This window comes from Podarcis cretensis (genome assembly GCF_951804945.1).
Source record: "Podarcis cretensis genome assembly, chromosome: 1".
NCBI classification, from domain to species: Eukaryota; Metazoa; Chordata; class Lepidosauria; order Squamata; family Lacertidae; genus Podarcis; species Podarcis cretensis.
Genome location: NC_137170.1, coordinates 23328001 through 23348057, shown reverse-complemented (window position 1 = coordinate 23348057; position 20057 = coordinate 23328001). Strand labels below are relative to the sequence as shown.

Below are 20057 nucleotides of genomic sequence, written 5' to 3'. Positions count from 1 at the left end.
GAATTTCTTCAAAACAAGTACAAAAGCACCACTGATACATCCAGAAAGAAGTACAAAGCGTATGTGTATTGAAGCTTAGGTTCTTCTTCTTAAATATATAACTTAATTACAATCAGAGCTGAAATCAAAGCTCTGTCTCCCCCATAGTCTGTATCAAGCCTGAGGCTATGCAGCTTCTGGAGAGGCATCATTTACAAATCCTTTTCTGACTATCCCTGGTAATGGAAGCAAAGCCAACTCCCTTCAAAATGGAGATTTGCAATGGAATACCTTAGTCACATGTTCTAAGGTTAAACACTCACGTGTAAGCTAGCAGAGAACATCAACAGTTACCGGTAATTATCAGCTCATTTAGAAGCTCGAAGAGCTTTTTCTAGCTTAGTTCACTCCAATGGAATTTTCCAATGTTAAACCCTTAGCGATATACATACAGTGGTACCTCAGGTTACATACGCTTCATGTTACATACACTTCAGGTTACAAACTCTGCTAACCCAGAAATAGTGCTTCAGTTTAAGAACTTTGCTTCAGGATGAGAAGAAAAATCGTGCTCCGGCGGCGTGGCGGTAGCAGGAGGCCCCCTTAGCTAAAGTGGTGCTTCAGGTTAAGAACAGTTTCAGGTTAAGTACTGACCTCCGGAACGAATTAAGTACTTAACCTGAGGTACCACTGTACAGGCATTCTCAACAGTGATTGAATGGTGTCTGGTGCCCACCGGGACTGGTGGGGCAGGATGCAGGGTACCCAAAGGTAGGTTTTGTCCTCCATCCTCCTCCTTGCTGAGATTTACCAGGGGCAAAAGGAGGAAGGGCCAACCCCTGGGACATGCAGGTGGGACAGATTGAGGCTGGTAAGGCAATGCCCCATTTATTCTAATGGGCCCCCACTGGTGAGATCCCATCCACTGGCCACACTCTGATATTACATGTTCAGCATTAATGTGAAGGGGGCCTGTGTATATATGCCTATGTCACAGAAGTCTTAAAGGACACACTAGTTAGGAAGTCATTTATTTATAGGTCCCAGGACACACCAGTTATTTATTTATTTAAAAGCATTTATAATTCACTAAATGTTTTTGATTTTTTTTCTAAGCACTGTACTATATATATATGAAAACAACAACAGCATAAAACCAGTAAAGCAACAATATTAAAGCCTTTAAAACAAGAATTCAGGGATTTCAGATAAATGAAGACAGGTTCCAAGATTATAGGTCAGGGAAAGCCTGGGCAAAAATATGGTCTGCACAAGACATCTGAAACAGCTGGTGGTTGCTGCTTCATGTAAAGTTACAACAATATGATCATAGAGTTATTAGATAACTTTATTATTTCTCTTTTTTAAAAAAAAAATTATTAAAATTTTCTTGTTCATCACAGTAACATTATCTCAACAAAAAAGAAAAATACAGCTTCCCCAATTCCCCCATCCCCCTCTCCACTACTTCTCTCAACCCCATTTTCTGGTTTATTATATTTTAACTTCTCCTGCTTGTTTTATTATATCTCAATAAAGCTTTCTTAATTTTTGAATATTATTCTGATCTTGTCATTTTTATATTGTCATTATTTTCAAGTTACCTCTTACTTTTTATTATTTCTTCGTTAATACATTTTAGTATCCATATTGTTTTCTTAGTTGTAAGAGTTTAATCAAACCCTGCTAGTGAGTCCACTTCTTTACAGTATTTCTGTAAGTACAACATAAATGGTTCCCAATCCTTTTTAAAGTCTCTATTGTCTTTTTGGGACGCAGGTGGCGCTGTGGGTTAAAGCCTCAGCGCCTAGGGCTTGCCGATCGAAAGGTCGGCGGTTCGAATCCCTGCGGCAGGGTGCGCTCCCGCTGCTCGGTCCCAGCGCCTGCCAACCTAGCAGTTCGAAAGCACCTCCGGGTGCAAGTAGATAAATAGGGACCGCTTATCAGCGGGAAGGTAAACGGCGTTTCCGTGTGCGGCTCTGGCTCGCCAGAGCAGCGATGTCACGCTGGCCATGTGACCCGGAAGTGTCTCCGGACAGCGCTGGCCCCTGGCCTCTTGAGTGAGATGGGCGCACAACCCCAGAGTCTGTCAAGACTGGCCCGTACGGGCAGGGGTACCTTTACCTTTACCTTTATTGTCTTTTTGTCTAATTCTTCCTGTTAGTTTCGCCATTTCCACATAGTCCGTCAGTTTCTCTTGCCATTCTTCTTTAGTTGCTATCATGTCGTCTTTCCATTTCTGGGCTAGTAATATCCTAGCCACCATTGTGGCATACATAAATAACTTCTTCTGTTTCTTTGGCAAGTCTTGACCTATAATGCCTAACAAAAAGGCTTCTGGTCTTTTAACAAAGGTCATTTTAAACATTCATTTAATTTCATTATAAATCATTTCCCATATTTTTAAAATTAGTTTACAGTTCCACCTCATATGAAAAACATGTAACTTCTTTTTCTTTACATTTCCATCATTTGTTAGAACCCGTTCTGTACATTTTTGCCATTTTTATAGGCGTGATATACCATCGCTACATCATTTTCATATAATTCTCTTTCAGCATTATACAATCAGTAAATTTTAGGTTCACTTTCCATAATTTTTCCCAGTCTTCCATTTGTATGTTATGTCCTAAATCTCGCGCCCACTTAATCATTGCACATTTAACCTCTTTGTCTTTGGTTTCCCACTCTGATAATAAGTTATACGTTTTCTTAAACAATTTAGTATTATCATCTATCATTTCTCTTTGGAATCTGGATGAAGTGTAAGTAAATCCTTTCTTTTCATCTCCTTTAAATACCTCATTTAATTGGTGATATTACAACCAGTCTTGCACATACTTTGTTATTTCTCTTAAACAGGAACATAGGACTCGATGACCCTTGTGGTCTCTTCCAACTCTATGATTCTATGATTCTATGATAACAGCAGCAGGAAATGCCTGGCCCTACAACTAAGTCTAGTGCCCCCTACTGACTAACCTGTATAATGGCAGTATCCACACAGTCTGTCCTCACATAGGTCGCCTTCACATTAATTCTGAATGTGTAGCTGGTGACTGGTGCATTGGCACCAAGGGAACATAACTGGTGGATGCAATCACACTCTCCCCCCACACATGTGAGAATAATTGTGTGTATACACACACATGGGTAAGAGGGAATGGGAATCCTAAACAATGGAACTGAAAGAACATTTGCAATGCAACAGGTACACATTCTGCAATGTTAATATGCTTAGAAGGATGCAAGATCAAGAGAGTGACTATTTCATGACCTGATAACATGATCTTGATCACCTGTAGGGACAGGGAAACATTCCTGCAATGGGAGCCAAGAAGTGGTCCCAGTGTTTGTCAGTCCTTCCAGTCTGTTCACACTCATTGGCCAAAGCACCAGGTGGTAGCATTTGCACTGGGCATGGCTTTCCTTTTCACAAAGCAATAAGTTTTTCCATTGTAATTCTTTAAAGAAAGGGGCCTCTGACTTGGATAGTCGCTGCTGAAAGTTCAGGGAAGAAAATTATTGAATATAGGGAACCTATATTAGTGCTGGTCTCCCCCACCTCCACCCCACAGATGGCCTTGGCTGTAGGACTGTGTTACCCAGAAATCAATCATAAAAAAACCAACAAAGCTCCCACCTCCCATTGTCCCCTGTTTGATCAAGGGAGAAAGTGCTGCCTGCCGGCTGGTTGGAGCTGTCAGCCTGGGGTGCTATTCAAAGCACAGTGTAGATATAAGCCATTAGATGCACACAGAGTAAAATAGAAATGACCCGCTTCTCAACACAAATCCTGTGAAAGGGCAGAGAAAAAGGGAGCTCAAAAGCTGTCCTATTTTTCTCCTCTCCTTTCTTTCTGCAGCTACCTGTGGTGTTTGCCACAGAGTCAGATTAAATAGCTGATTAAGCTTTTTCACAGCCTGGCCTCTCGATGTTCTGCCTGCTGAGAGCATTGCTGGAGCCAAATGTTGCTTCCACTGGCTCCATTAACCAAAATGACTTAAGACTTGGACATTCAGCAGATTGGGGGCGGGGAGGTGGGGGGAGAGATCCACTGGGGACATCAGTTAGATGTAAAACTGTCTTCCTGCTTGCAGCAATTGTGGGCTTTGGTTCCCTTGCAGCAAGGAGTGGCTTTTCTAATAAACTTTTAAAGAGGCACATTAAAAAAAATAAAAATGATTGATTGGCGAAGGGAGGAAGCCCAGATTAACAGCTTTGCTGTGCACACCTAAAAGAAATATATTAAAAAAACTGACTCTTTTCAAGAGCTTTTCAAAAATGGAATATTTGGTCCATTTTCAAATGGTCCTCTTCTGCTTCCTGTACTGTATTGCTAAATTAACTTTTTTATTATTAAGGGGCATAACTCAACTGTGAAGTATGTATTTTGCTACAGTTTTATCGACTTTGTTTTATAGATTATTCCATGGCTTTTATTGTAATGCATTGTTCTTTTTCTAAGTTTATGCCATGCTTTATGCATTTACATTCTGTAGGTTGCCTTGTGTGTCTAGAGACTAATAAATTATAATAACAGTAATAGTAATTATAATCTTTTGTATCAGAAGGTCCCAGGTTTAATCCCTGGCGTTTCCAGCTCAGGTGTAGCACATAATGAACTCACCTCTTTCTTTTATTACCTATTTTGGTTTTATTTTTCCCCACCACACCTTGCTTTGTGCAACATCTTATCTGCTGAAGAGTTCAAAAGATTGCCAGGCTTTTTGTGGCTTATGGGTTGGCCCAGAGTGACCCAGTGTGGCAGCACACACACTTCGGAACTCCTTGCCCATTGACATTAGCCAGTGTCAGGGACTGGACTGAGGAGGAATGCTGCCCCCCCCTCCTGAACCTTCCTGAGAAGAGGAGGACAGTATAGATTTAGATCAGTGGTTTGCAGAAGGTCATAGTTCAGAGGCTGCAGAGTGGAGAAGCTGGGAAATATTGAGAGAGCAGCAGGAAGAAGAAGCACCAGGGGAGAGACAGCTAACAGACTCAGTGTCTCTTGAAAGCATTCCTGACCCCCTCACAGGATGAGGTGTGTCTTGAGAGTAGTAGAACAGAAAGCTCAGAGGCAGAAAACACAGGTCAGCCAGCGCAGGGATGACATAGAATAGGAGAGATGGAGGGGATGGGACTTTACTTGGAGCAACACCATTATCTAAGAGAGACTGCATTCCTTCATCTCTCTCTGTGAATATTGAATAAACTACTTGGTAAGAACTTTTCTTGTTTATCTGCTTCTTGGCTGCCACCGTGGGAGGGATAGGATTCCCTGAAGCCTGGCAGGCAGACAGCTTCGCTGTACGTTTTTTGGCCCCTGCTAAAACCATTTTTGTTTAAGCAGGCCTGTCCAGATATTTAGAAGCTGATATGTGTTCTCATTTGTTGATTTAAATTATATTTTGCTTTTAAAAAATACCTGTTTTTAACTTTTTTTGTTGACTGTTTTAATAGTTATTTTATTTTTTATACCCCGTTTAGAAGTTTTATTTACAATCAAGTGGTATATAAAGGTAAAGGTAAAGGTACCCCTGCCCGTACGGGCCAGTCTTGACAGACTCTGGGGTTGTGCGCCCATCTCACTTAAGAGGCCAGGGGCCAGCGCTGTCCGGAGACACTTCCGGGTCACGTGGCCAGCGTGACATCGCTGCTCTGGCGAGAGCCAGAGCCAGAGCCAGAGCCGCACACGGAAACGCCGTTTACCTTCCCGCTGGTAAGCGGTCCCTATTTATCTACTTGCACCCGGAGGTGCTTTCGAACTGCTAGGTTGGCAGGCGCTGGGACCGAGCAGCGGGAGCGCACCCCACCGCAGGGATTCGAACCGCCAACCTTTCGATCGGCAAGCCCTAGGCGCTGAGGCTTTAACCCACAGCGCCACCTGCGTCCCCAAGTGGTATATACATTTTGTTAAATAAATAAAATTAGATAGCTGTAGACATTGTTTCTTCCCTTATAGATCAGTGTGACTACCTTTGCTTTAAAAAAGTGACCTTGTTTCTTTTCTCCCCCTCCCCCCATCTATAATTGGGAAAACATCTCTGAGTACAATTGTATTTCTCTTCTAAATCTATTAGGGTTGTACAAAATTAAAATGCACATTCAAATCCCTAATCCTCTTACCTTGAAATGCAACCACATCATTATAAAAATTATCCTCCCTATGAATACTCTGAATTAATTCAATAACTGTTCTCAGTCACCACTCTGATCCTAAATAATTAACAATAAAAATTATTCCAAATAATATATTGTGGTTTTTTGCTCCAGTTTTTGCTTCATGTCCTATAACTTTACATTTGCACTTTTGTCTATTGCACGGTTTCCCAAGCTTGAGTCTCTAGCTGTTTTTGGACTACAACTCCCATCATCCCTAGCTAGTGGGACCAATGGTCAGGGATGGTGGGAATTGTAGTCAGCTGGAGACCCAAGTTTAGGAAACCCTGGTCTGTTGATTGGAACCCGATCCCCCATAGGACTGGAATTTTTGCAATAAGGAAAGTGATGGGGAAATGTACCGGGAAGCATGGGATGCCACACATGGAATTTGATACAACATCCTCTCAAACATATCAAGGTGAAAATTCATTAAGCCAACGTCATCAGATCTCTCTGCAAACAAATCAGGATGGCTGCTCAATAAATATGTCATCTGGAAGCACCTTGGGATGGGATGAGAAGGCTGCCCCTAAGTCCTTCAGTTCAGGTGGCATCGCTCATTATCGAAGGAGTATGCCAGTCTTGGCTTAGCTCATTCCTTTGAACCTTTAGTAACTCCCTGGTTTAATTTATCAGTGAGTTCCTCACAACAGTACCACAGAGGGCTCTTATCTTCATGCCCTTCTTTTGTTCTTCTCATATCCAGCCAGTTGGCCTCCATGGGAAGCAGGACTATCCTAATGTTCTGCTTGGGAGAAAGCATCCCAGCATACAAAACTGGATTATACCAAGTTGGATCACTGGCTGATCTGGCTGAATACTGTCTTCATTGACTGGGGGAGAGTCCGAAGTATCTTAGGCAGGAACTTTCCCCCAACCTCCCAGGAGATGCTGGGAATTAAACCTGGGAACTTTAGCATGAAAAGCATGTGCCTTGCCATGGAGTTATCGCCCTTCCTTTAACAGAGTTTCCCCTCCACCATTATTTTCATCTTAGGGACCACTTGAAAGCACACTGCAGAGCACCAGAACTCCCTGGACTACAACTTAATAATAACTGTAGGACTGGCTACAAATGGGCCTGGTTCTCAGACACAAAAATGTAAACTATGGCTTCCAGGAACCACACAAATGTGTGGCCCCTGGAGAGGAGCTTACAGCCTCTTTGCTTCTCTTTGCCTCTTCTCTCTGGACCTTGTTTTGCCCCTGCATCACGCTGAGCTAAGCCAAAGTTTGGTTTAGTATGTCACCCGAACCCAGGACTCATGGTTAAGCTGTTGCCTTGCTAGCAGTAGCCAAAAGCAACCCTCTCTGTGAGCCTGCACTTTTATATAGTCCTGGTAAGCTTATCAGGGCCTTGTGAGCCCAGCCACCATGAGGGTTTTGGGTGGAAAAGCAGAGAGAGATGGAGGAGGTTGTTCACCCTTTGCCTTGTCCAGCATTTCTCCACTGCAAATTTCATCCTGCAGGGTTTGAAATGTGAGCTTGCTGCTGAGGAACAGGCCAGCACCCCTCTCACCCCACTGCTTTTCTTGTTTGTTTTTTTTTAAAAAAACCTTCCCTCCTACAAAAAAAAAGTAGACGAAGCTTCAGAGCTCTACTGTTCTGTGCTTGCATGAGCCATCATGCAATTTCTCTTGCAATAACAATACAGAGGTGGAGCTTATAATGTTACTCTTCACAAATTCTGTTCCACCTGCTCCTCACATCTGTGAATAAATCTAAATGTAGGCAGAAAACAGTCTGGATGTTTATTTTTAAAAGTGTTAATGATATTTTCGTAGAGCCTCTATAGGGACTCAGTAATAGATTGGTTAAGTCCTGGCCTGCTGTAACCTGCCCTCTGTGTTCTAAAAGTGAGACATCTTCTCAAAATATTGCTTTGTTTGTGGAAGAGTAAATTGCTGAAATGTATGTGTTTTGTGCATGTGTGTACATGAGCAAAATAAAGTTCAGCCAATAGAATTCAATATGATAAAATAGAGGTCTGATTGATGTTCACCTGTCTGGGTGAAGGTATTCTGCAGCTTTTCCATATTTAAAGTCCATCATATATTTAATTGTTATTTAATTATATGACAGTTATTCTTTAACTATTATATTTAATTCCTGTTGAATAATACTGAATCTTATCCGATATTAATGCAGTTATATAAACAGTAAACAAACATAGATACATATATAATCAAGCTTCCTAAATTGGTATTAGAAACATCTGTAGTGATCAATAAACGTTAACCAAACAGTATTATTATTATTATTATTATTATTATTATTATTTATTTATTTATTTATTTATACCCCGCCCAGTTGGCTGGGTTTCCTCAGTCACTGTGGGCAGCTTCCAACAGAATATTAAAATACAATAGTCTATTAAACATTAAAAGCTTTCCTAAACAGGTCTGCTTTCAGATGTTTTACAAACAAGATGTATTACAAACAAGGCTGATATTACATATAATAAAGGAAAAGAGTTACTAGTTCTTGTTTGACATTTCATGTTGCATTTACTGGAACTTCTTTTGTAGCCTTATAGTAGGAGGGAAATCAAATGCTAGAAACCCAAATAGATGAGATGGGTCCTTGTAGGGCAAGGAATGGCTGCACAAACTTCTTAGGATTCCCAACACATTCAGCGCAGTAATCAAGGGAAGCAGGTTAGTTGGATCTGACATAAGCTGCTCTGCCCTGTGTTTTCTGAGGATCTTTCAATTCACACTTCTCTGTCCCAGTCAAGTTGCTGCAGCCGCCTCACAGGGGATTTGCTTGTGTCTTCTTGCAGACTTGTCACAGGCACCAGTGAAGAAGTGGAAGATGAGAACCATCTGGGCAAGCCAATTACCCCAAGACATTGCTGTCCCCCACCAGGCATCAGTGTCCTTGAGAAGCTCATCAAGACATGCCCGGTTTGGCTTCAGTTGAGCATCAGCCAGGAAAAAGCTGTCCAAATACTCTGCAAGGAGCCCGTAGGGGTATGTCTACACTTTCTCTGAAGAATACTGTTTTGTGGTTCTTGAGGGAGATGACATGCAGACTCAGATCATGGGAAGCCAATGTGCTATACTCCAAACGTTTTTGAACTCCAACTCCCATCAGCCCCAGCCAGTATGTCCAATGGATAGGAGTGATGGAATCTGGGATCCAACAACATCTGAAGGGCAACAGATTTCCTGCCCCTCAACAAGATTCTGTTTTCTTGGTGTATTTTGCAGCTTTTTTCCTCTCCCCACTGATTTCACTATTTTAGACTGTTATCGGACATTTTATGGGATAGTTCATTTTAGCAAGTTTATAATGCATTTCAGCAAGTTATTATCACCAACACATTCATTTTTATTTGTACTTTCCCTTAATATATGCATTCTGTACACGCTTCTTCTTCTTCTTGGAAAACTGCACCGCAAAATTTGGAAATGTGGGAATTTAGAGGGACAGCTACTTTTCAATTTGTGGATTGTTTCAGGAAGTGCTGATTAGGTAGGTTCCCATTAAAATGCAGACAAATCCAAATTTCTCCCCCACCTGTGCTCTGATTATAGTCTAGTGGCCTTTCTTTAGCAGCAGAGAAATGTATTTAAATGATAGCCATCTATCCAACCTGGTGTTGTTTGGCTCCAGGACTTGACAGTCAGAAATTCTGGACATATGGCAGAGTCCTACTGAAACCATCAACTCTGGTGTGGAGAGGCAGTGAAAGAAAGACTAATTCTATGATTCTATGGCATTAGGAAACAGACTGAGAATAAGACAGCTAGTACCATTATGCCAATACTGTATATAATTCAGAGGTGGCGCCTTATCTGGTGTATTGTGTATAGCATGGGTGGGGATACTTTAGCCCTGTGGCCCTCTAGATGCTGTGGGACTCTGACTCTCATCAGCCTGACCCAGGAATGCCAGTGGTCAGGAGTGATGGGAGATCTGGTCCAATAACATCTGGGGGACCACAGTTTTCCCTGTTTCCTTGTATATGGTCTGGTTTCCTGTTTTCAGAAAAGGACACCATAGCCAGGGGAGGCCCATACATAAAATGTGCATGTGTTAATTTATCACTTAAGATGCATAGGCTGACTCTCACAGGCAGAGGTGTCCTAAAAGTAAAGGGTGTGTTCGTTTTTTAGTTTTAACAGTGACGAAAATGGGGAGGAGATCCAGGACCCAGTGCCCCCAAAACCCAGGCCCATCCCTTAATAGCATTCCTAATCAGAGTCCATTCTAAAAAAAAAGCATATTGTAGAGCTGGCAAAGGTACAGAAAAGCATAATCGACATGATCAATGAGCTGGGGCAACACCCTATGAAGAAAGATGACAACACTGAGAGCTTTTTACTTGCACATGACAGCCATTTATAACATGGTATTGCACATAGTGTGGAGAAAACGGATACGGTTCTTTTTCTCAGTCTCCCAAAATGCCAGGCCCTGGGGTTATACAATGAAGCTGAGCACTGGGAGATTCAAGACAGTGTCTTCACACCGTGCATAGTTAAACTGTGTATTTTTCTGATGTATGATGTAGTAATGGCCACCAACTGCTTTGAAAGAGGATTAGAGAAATTAGTGGAGGCTATGAATGGCATTTTACCTACAGGATCGGTAAAAGCATGTATTTGAATATCAGTTGTTGAGAGAGGGCTATTGGGCTCAGATCCTTTTTGTAGGCTTCCTATAAGCATCTGGTTGGCTGCTATGGGAACAGAACATTGGTCTACTCTAGACCTTTGGTCTGGTCCAGCAGGGACCTTTTATGTTCTTAAATAAAAGGTACATAAATCTTGACCCAGTTCTGATATAATGACTACTGAACAGGTCATACTTGAATGACCCCTTTTTGTTGTTGTTGCATGATATAATTTCACGCACCCTCTTTTCTCTGGTTAGATATTCATAGTTCGGAAAGATGAGAACCTGAAAAATCTGCTTCTCTCAGTTCATTTCCCAGCCCTGGTGGAGGCTTCTGACATTTCAGAATACAGGATTAAAGAAGAAAAATCATGTAAGTTTATTCCTGAGTTTTGAAACTTATCTCTCCACCAAACTATTTTGCACCCTGTCCACAATATACCTGCACCTAGATCATTTTCAATGCAAATGTGTGTGTCTCTTCATTATGATCTTCATTAAGATTCAGGACAGGCAAAAGAAAGTGCTTCTTCACAAAGTGCATAGGTGAACTATGGAATGCACGCCCACAAAAAGTAGGGATGGCCACCAACTTGGATGGCTTTAAAGTAGGGATTAGACAGATTTGCTGAACATAAGGCTCTCAGTGGCTACCAACCCTGATGGTTATGTTCTACCATCACTGTCCAGAGGCAGCATGATTATGGATACCAATTGCTGGAAACCACAGATGTCCAGCTGCTGCTTTGAATGCCTCCAGCCAAGGAGAGCCCAAGCCTTAGGAAAGAGTTTCCCTGTGGTTTTTCCATTCTCTTATCATTGTCTCATAAACACATTTCATATCAGTGTCTTCTCAAAACACTGGTTATCTTCACCAAACATGTTATGTCTCCACCTCCTGCTGGGCTTCCTGTTGATGACCTCCTTGGCCTCGCATTAAATACAAGTGTTCTTCCCCATCCTTTTTATCTAACCAGTTGCCAAGATTCCACACTGGCAGTTTCCTTTGCCTCAGTCAGAGTCCCTTTGAGCCACAAACTTTTCTGACTGCTTACGCACTGGGCGTTCGAGTTGGAATTATCATTTTGCAAGGCGGCCATACGATGATGTCATCCATTCTTGTTCCTTCACAGTGCTTTTTTTGTATTTGTTTTCTTACTGCAGAAAGCTGAAGGGCCCCCTCAAACTGTTGCTGCTGCTGTTGTTAGCAGGTGTAGTCTGCAACATGCCAGTAATACTACATTAATGGTGGACAGTAAGTGACCCTCTGGAGGCTGTTGGACTCCAACTCCCATCAGCCCCCGTCAGCATGGCCAGTAATCAAATCTAATGGGAGGTGGAGTCCAACAGCCTCTGGAGGGGCACAGGTTTCCTGTTCCTGTTCCTTCTTGGCATTCACACAAATTGGATGGCCTTCCTGTCTTCCTTGTCCTCAAGTATCTACTTTGTGGAGTTATACTGCCCTTGCAGAGTCTAGTTTACCTATTATGGCTAATGTAATGACCTATCCTCAGTGATTTTGTCTGATCCTTTTCCACAGCTGTAGAAGATAATGGCCATCACTATGTCTTGAGGTCATGAATTCCACATTGGAATTGCTTTGCTGGGTCAGACAAATGTCCAAAATAAAATGTTAATGAAAGAGCCAAAGTTTGAATCCGGGACGGTGAGGAAAGGAGCACATCTGGTGTGGGCTGCTTCCATGTGACACCATAGCCCGTCCAACAAGACATTCCAGACAGGAGTTGGGGTGCATGAGGCCCACACCATTAAGTACACCACAGCTGCTGGATAAAACACAACATCTGGAAGCTTTAAAGGCATATCTCATCGGGGAGGATATGGAGGAGAGGGATGGCAGACAAGGATGGAAGGAGAGTGATGAGAGTGCAAGGACGAACTTTACTAAACGAGGAGGAGGGGAGGAAGGGAAGAAAAGAAGGATGTTGCCCTACCTCGATGATGGCTGAGGAACTAGGGTGGGAAGAGGAAAGGGGAAGAAAGAGGGAAGGGTCTAAGGCTGTTGGCCCAGTGGTGAAACAAGTGGAGAGAAAGGGGGAGGAGGAAGGATAGAACATGTGGAAACTTTATATTTACAAATAGAGATGCTTAGATGAAGCAGGCATCTCTGAAGATAAGTGACCACCTGGAGCTCCAAGGATCCTTGTAACCTTAGACAGGGCATCCTTGAAAAACTGTATAAAACTACACCAGCTGGATGATCTGCTTGCTTATATGGGGAGAAGGCATTTTACTTATGTGATTTTTGAAGTGGGATGTGTGCCCCTCCTTAATTACACTACTGGCAATTTTCCAACGTAGACCTTCTAGTTACATAAGCCACCACCGCATGCAGGCCTTCACAGTTCCTGCTGATAAGGTTATTAAGTCAATTCAGATGCTAATGGCTACCCTGGAGTACCACAGCCTTCAAAATACAATGCCCTGTGCTCCAAGCAGCCTGGCACACAATGGCCCTCTTGCTGATGAAATTTCTCCAGCAGAATGTTCTCAGAAACTCCATTCACAGGGGTAATGAGTTGTGCCAAAGAGAGGTCAAACGCTTTAAACACATATATACTTTTCACAGTAGTTAACCATCTGAACTTCACAGCCTCCTGCATCCCCTCCCTGAAAAATAAAATAAAATAAAATGAGAGTTACGTTTTACCCTGATGTCCCCTGGAGAGCTTGAGCTTATTTTCTGATAAGCAGCATTGCAAGCTGGTGGCGTTTGCCTCGCTGCTGCTGCTTTTGGAAAGGTTAAAAAGAAGCGGCAAGCAACCAGCGTGCATACATTTCTTTGAATACCTGGCACTGCAAACTGCTCAAGCCGCAGAAGTGCTTGGGGAATATTCATGGGCTTTATGGCATATCATGATTCAGAGAGTGTTAAATTAGCTTGAACAATTGAGGAGCTATGAAACTATCTCGAGTGGCATCCATGCATTATTCATAGGGAAGCTAATGAGGGAATTGAAGGGGATAACTAGGCAGAGGTAGGCAAAAGGCAGCTTTATTCTTTTGACTGAGGAGACCATTTTGCTCCGGCTTAATTCTGCATCAGTTTGGGAACTCCCGGGAGTTCGGTCTTGTTTGTGGCGGGCGTCATTTAGCCCACAGATACTGTGCGCTTTGAAATCTTCCGTTCCACGGCGAAAGATTTAATGAAATGTTGCATAAACTAATTGCAACACAATGCCAGTAATAGAATTGCCCCTTGGGGTTGTTTGTTACATGTGTATTCCGTGCTTCCCTCCTGCTGCTTCTCCAAAGAGCTCTGCAACGTTCGTACATACTGTACAGTGGTACCTCGGGTTACATACGTTTCAGGTTACATACGCTTCAGGTTACAGACTCCGCTAACCCAGAAATAGTACCTCGGGTTAAGAACTTTGCTTCAGGATGAGAATAGAAAACATGCTCTGGTGGCACGGCTGCAGCGGGAGGCCCCATTAGCTAAAGAATTAACGAATTAAATACTTAACCCGAGGTACCACTGTATTTATTTGCCATGTTTTATGTACAGTGGTACCTCGGGTTAAGAACTTAATTCGTTCCAGAGGTCCGTTCTTAACCTGAAACTGTTCTTAACCTGAAGCACCACTTTAGCTAATGGGGCCTCCTGCTGCCGCCGTGCCGCCAGAGCACAATTTCTGTTCCCATCCTGAAGCAAAGTTCTTAACCCGAGGTACTATTTCTGGGTTAGTGGAGTCTGTAACCTGAAGCGTATGTAACCTGAAGCGTCTGTAACCCGAGGTACCACTGTACCTTCTTTCTGCTGATGAGCTCAAGGCACTTCACAGTTAAAATAATGGATTATCATTGATGACATGTGTGCTATCCCGAGACATCGCCTCCTGCGAGTCAAGGCTCAAGGTACATAGTACCTAAGGCTAGCCAAGGTATTTTGGCACCCAAGGCAGGAAACTCCACACGTGCCCCTCTCTGGAAGCAAAAACACAGCAACCATAAAATAATGTAACAATTTGCTACCTTTTCACGGCATCCCAAGCCAGCTGCCTGTAAACAGCAGCCTCACCCAACCAGTGATAGGGCCGGTCTCAAGAGAAGAAGCAAATTTGGTTGCCTTGGCTACAGATGAGCTATTATTCTTATTTTTTGTGCGGGGGCTGTTCTGTACCACAGTATTAATTTTATTATCACTGTCAAACTGTTAATTACTGGATTCTATGCATTTTAATGATCTGGTCTTTCACGTAGTGTATCAGAAACCGCTTTGTATTCAGTATATAACAAAAAGCGGTATACAAATAAACAAAGAAATATAGAAATAAAATTTCCAGGAGGGCAGGTGCCAAATAGCAACAGGTCCTAGCCAGGCTAATGGAGGAAGCCTTGCTGCCTGTAACCGTTCCCCTTCGCTTCAAATGGGTGAAATAGGTGCAGATGGAGACAGTTGTGGAGGCCCAGAGCTAAATGGTACTGGATCCTGAGCAGATTGATTCCTCACCCCCAGATCGTCGACTTTGCCAACCTATCTCTTCCTTTGATTCAGCTAGATGAAAAGGCTGCTGAAGGAGGCAGTTTTGGTAAAGGAGGAATCAAATGTCTTTGATCCCAGCTAAATGAATGGTTGCAGAGCGAGTTCCAAAGTAGTATTCTGTCGACATCAATGCTACCTGCTGACCAGTGACAGCAAGGAGTTAAGTAGCATGGAGAAGTGGCAGGAAGACAACGTTTGATTTCCAAATTCAATCCCATTCAGTGTACGGAAGATGTCACCATAGACATGCAGGACGATCCTTGGAGCCTCTGGGATGTTGCATTCCGGTCATGGTGACTCATTCTATTTTTAGCTCAAGTATCTCTGTCCGTTCTCCATATTTAGTAACTTTGACCGCAGCACACCAGAGCAAACTCAGGGTCGTGCCTCTGATTTCCTTCCTCATTCAGGGTAAGTTGCCCACCTTGTCGTATCTACTCGTGAATTATCTGTATAACTTTTTTAAAAAAGAAGAGAAATTCTCTCTCATATATTTTTTTCTAAGAAGACAATAACATTGGTAGTGCCTGCATGCCAGGGCAATCTGATAGACTTCCTGCAGTTTAAATCATTATTTTTAAAAAAGTAACTTTGCTTTAGCAAAGTTAATTGGCTTCAGACTAACTGTACACATGGATTAAACATGGAGAGCAAAGGATTTAGCTGAGCTAAAGCATGATTCCTTCCATTGACCTTGGGATTCTCAAACAAATGTCATTATTAAGGTCAGAACTATTCACTAGTGTAAACAAAGACAGAGGAGAGCGAAGTTTTATAGCCGGGAAATGTGCCTGTTCAGACTGAAGTAGCTTTCAAACGAAGCATTCCTGATAATGGTTTGTAGTGGCACAGACTCCAAGCAGTGCTAGTAAAGGTAAAGGTAAAGGGACCCCTGACCATTAGGTCCAGTCGTGACCAACTCCGGGGTTGCAGCGCTCATCTCACTTTATTGGCCGAGGGAGCCGGCGTACAGCTTCCGGGTCATGTGGCCAGCATGACAAAGGAGCTTCTGGCAAACCAGAGCAGCACACGGAAACACCGTTTACCTTCCCGCCGGAGCAGTACCTATTTATCTACTTGCACTTTTGACGTGCTTTCGAACTGCTAGGTTGGCAGGAGCAAGGACCGAGCAACGGGAGCTCACCCTGTTGGGGGGATTCGAACCGCGACCTTCTGATCGGCAAGCCCTAGGCTCTGTGGTTTAACCCACAGCGCCACCCGCGTCCCCAAAGCAGTGCTAACGGGGGCCAAATCCTGTATCACAGGCTGGATAGAGTGCTGGACTGCAACTTTGGGTATACGGGTATCCTCACAGAAATTTAAAGGTCACTATTTCTCTGTCTTAGGGTTGCTGGGCACAGGGGCAGTCCTGCCATGAAGCATGGTGAAGGGATTGGGGCACTCCATAGTGCATGGCCCACCCCCACCCCCTGAGATGGCCACCAGCATTACTTCAGTTGTGAAGCACACAATTACCATTTCTTTCCCCCACAGCCATGGCACGCTTACAAACGTGTGGGGAACATTTTTCAGTCCGAGTGGCACATTTCTTCTGGGCAAACTTCTGCAGGTCACATGCCAGTATTGGGCAGTGTCAGAAGAACAATGAGTTTAAATGTTGTCAGGGCCGGCTCACCCATGAGGCTGGGTGAGGCAGCTGCCTCAGGTGGGGGGAAGCTCAAGAACAGGCCCTTCTGCAGGTGCCCTGCCTTTGCTACAGGAGAAGCAGCACAGGCAGAAGCACCAAGGAGATCTTGCCAAAAATCTAACAAAACCTTGTCAAAATCCCGTGAGGTATGAGATCTCGTGAGATTTCAGCAAGGACTCACAATATCTCACCAGAACCCACGGTCAACATCACCACTTTGCAGGTGCTGCTACACATCCCAGATAAGAGAGGCTTCAGTGGGGCAGGGCAACACATTCCTATTTTGCGTCAGGCAGCGAAACAGGGTGTGCCGCCCCTGAATGTTACCTTTGTGCAGTATGCTACTTTCAACGCACACTTGACACCCCTCTCTATCCTCTATCCAGGCAAGCAAGAGTCATTATTTGAGCTCAAGGACAACTAGCCAGGCAAAAAATTCTCAAGGGTGTGTGTGGGGGGGTGTCATTTGGACTCTTTATCAGGTAACAACAAGTGGGGGGGCAGCCCTGGTTGTGAGGATCTAACTGGGGGAAAGCCTGTGTGTACCGCCTTGAGTTCTGTTGTGCGGGAGAGACTGTCCTGTATCAGTTTGTCTCCAGCTAGTAGAGAAGTCTACATATTTTGCTCTTGGGGGTCGGGCAGGGCCAGCCCAGTAAATTTTGTTGTCTGAAACAAAGAACAGGATTGGACAACCTGCAAAGGAATAGGGTTTTCTACCACTTTGCATTTTGTTTATGTCATTGCAAACACTGAGTTGTAAGATGGTTGCTTTTTGTTCAAATGAATGTACAGGGGACTATTTCACTTGCAAAGTGGTTCGCGAGGGGTGGGTGTCAAAAGTTTAAGGGGAAGTGTTGCTCAGGCAGTTTTGTAAGGCAGGGGTGATGATTCATGGCTGCTTGTGCATCACCAAGAAAGAGGACTCAAGATTTGTACATGCTATAAACTGAGAAATGCAATGCATCTCATCAGAGTCGACAAGACTGTGATCAGGGGACTCATGTGCCTGTTCAACCTGATGTTTAAGCGCTTTCTGTTGATGGGAACTTCAAGGCCTCTGCTCTCCTTTCTCGTCATTCTGCAAGCTGTGCTTGGATCAGACGGCTGTTCAGGTAGAGATCCTCTTCAAACAAGGGCCTGTTTCCTGCAAAATAGGACATATTGCTACCCTACATTTGGCTAGTTATGAACTAATCTCTCCATTTTGGTTTCTCTCAGATTTTCATTCTCTCCCCCCCCCCCCATCATAAGTTCAGTTCCCCACATTTCTGCATCAGTTCGTTATTTTATTTAAAGTCTTCATGAAAATTAATCAGCATTTTAATGTTACTATGGGACGGACAAATTTCCTTTTCAGTTTCTTGAATTGTCTCATTTTCCCAGTTCTCCACATTTCCACATCACTTTGTGCTTTTTTAAAAAACTTCATGAAGATTCATCAGCATTTTAGTTTCAGTTTCCCTTAATCTACACATTTTTCTACGCAGTTGTGCATGATATACACATTTTGCAATTTCCCATAATAAACCCAGTTTTGTACACTTTTTTTTTAAAAAAAAGTCTGCATGCTGCATCATCATATGATTAAGACAAGTCTGAATTTCAAAGGGAGGAATTGAGTGTAGCACTAACTCCCTCATTGTGTCTGTGCAAGGATTTCTGCTTACACAACTAAATCCCCCCCCCCACCTTGCACCCATCCCTAAATCTGTTCTGAGGTTTTCCCCAACCCTCTGAAGCAAATTGGGGGAGGGTGTAGGGCTCATGGAGGGATAAGAGAGGGGTAGAAATTCTACTGCACAAAAAGACATCCTTGTGACTTGAACAGCACCAATAGGTTAGCTGCATTTCGGTTCACACATTGTTTTAGGAAGTGCAGATTAAGTCCATGTGTCACATAGAGCTTTGTCCTCCAACATCTCACTGCTGCCCCCCGCACACCACATCACCAGATACCTGAGTGGCCCCCCACATTATTTCCATTGGTTGGGTTGGCCTGGCAGACTGGGGACCACTTTGTATCCTAGGGTAGTTTGCTTTCTGTAAAAATAAGATATATAATCAGAGTATTTCCAGAGTCTGAGAAGAGTCGGGGGTTTTTTATTCAAAGTATAATAGGGATTTTCCATACTGTCCTGAAAATGTCAGAGTTGATGGGAACTCTGCCCCGGGTTATTTGAAAGAAAACTTGAAGCAGTTCTTGAGGCAGCCAGAAAACACAAAGCAGTTTTCATTTTAAACTTTAATCACTTTCTCTAAGGTGAAACTTCCTGAGGAAAGGAAAGAAAATCTCCCTCTTGTAAGTAGGCACAATTTCCTTCTTTCTGTTCTGTTTTCTTTGGAACAAAAGGCCTTGCCTTGCCTTGTGCCCGAGTAGTGTAGGTGTTTCTCAGAATTCACATATTATTGATGAGGAAATATGTGGACACCGAAGCAGCGCTATACCTTTTGGCTGGACCAACCTAACCACCAAAAATAGTGAGCAAGCTTGTGAGTTCTCCAGAATTTTTCTTCAGTTAAGTAGAAGAAAAAAATAGCTGGCAGGCTTACCTGAGAGCAACAGGTGGCAGTGAAAACAGGTGTACCTTGCATCAGCATCTCTCTGGGGAGTTAAAATGGTCACTCCTACCATTGAAAAATTATTTAAATAGGTGGGCCCAGGGCAGGTAGACCTCAGCAGTAGGCAGTACAGTAGTAGAGTGTGCCTTAGGGCAGAAGCAGTTTGACACATGGGGTGGTGTTGCTACACTAGCTTCCTGGCAGGTGGGTCTTTGTTGCTTACTGGGGAGAAAAGGGCAGGGTTATGCAAATGCAGTGGCAGAAGGCCTAGATTGGCTGACTGCTCTGCCACTCAGGGGTGCCTGCTATAGGGGTGGAAGGGGCCTCAATATTTGTAGGCAGGGGGTGAGCCCTCCAATATTGAGGGGCCACCATTCCATACCGCCTCCAGTGAGCACTGGGTGGGGGCGGGAGGTGTGGAGAGTGCTTTTCACTCTCCCCGCTCCCCACTGCGATCACTTCCTCAAAGGGACACCCACACGTCCCAGCAGGCCTGGCCAGACTTGGGGAGGGTGTGTGTGTGTGAGATGTCATGCATGCATGATGGCACCCCAATGTTGGGCCCATCTTGGTGCA

At 43.6% G+C, this 20057-nt stretch overlaps 1 protein-coding gene across 3 annotated transcripts in view; it reads left to right on the top strand.

Annotated features, from left to right (window-relative positions):
* Positions 1–20057, top strand: part of RIN3 (Ras and Rab interactor 3) — a 73950-nt gene that overhangs the window by 15630 nt on the left and 38263 nt on the right. For 2 of the 3 annotated variants that reach the window (XM_079948000.1, XM_079948002.1), the window contains exons 2-3: positions 8927–9116; positions 11026–11140. In XM_079948000.1, the coding sequence (XP_079804126.1) occupies positions 8927–9116; positions 11026–11140 (305 nt within the window). Of the gene's footprint in view, positions 1–8926; positions 9117–11025; positions 11141–15556; positions 15686–20057 lie in introns of those variants that run through there. The other variant, XM_079948001.1, reaches the window with a different exon arrangement.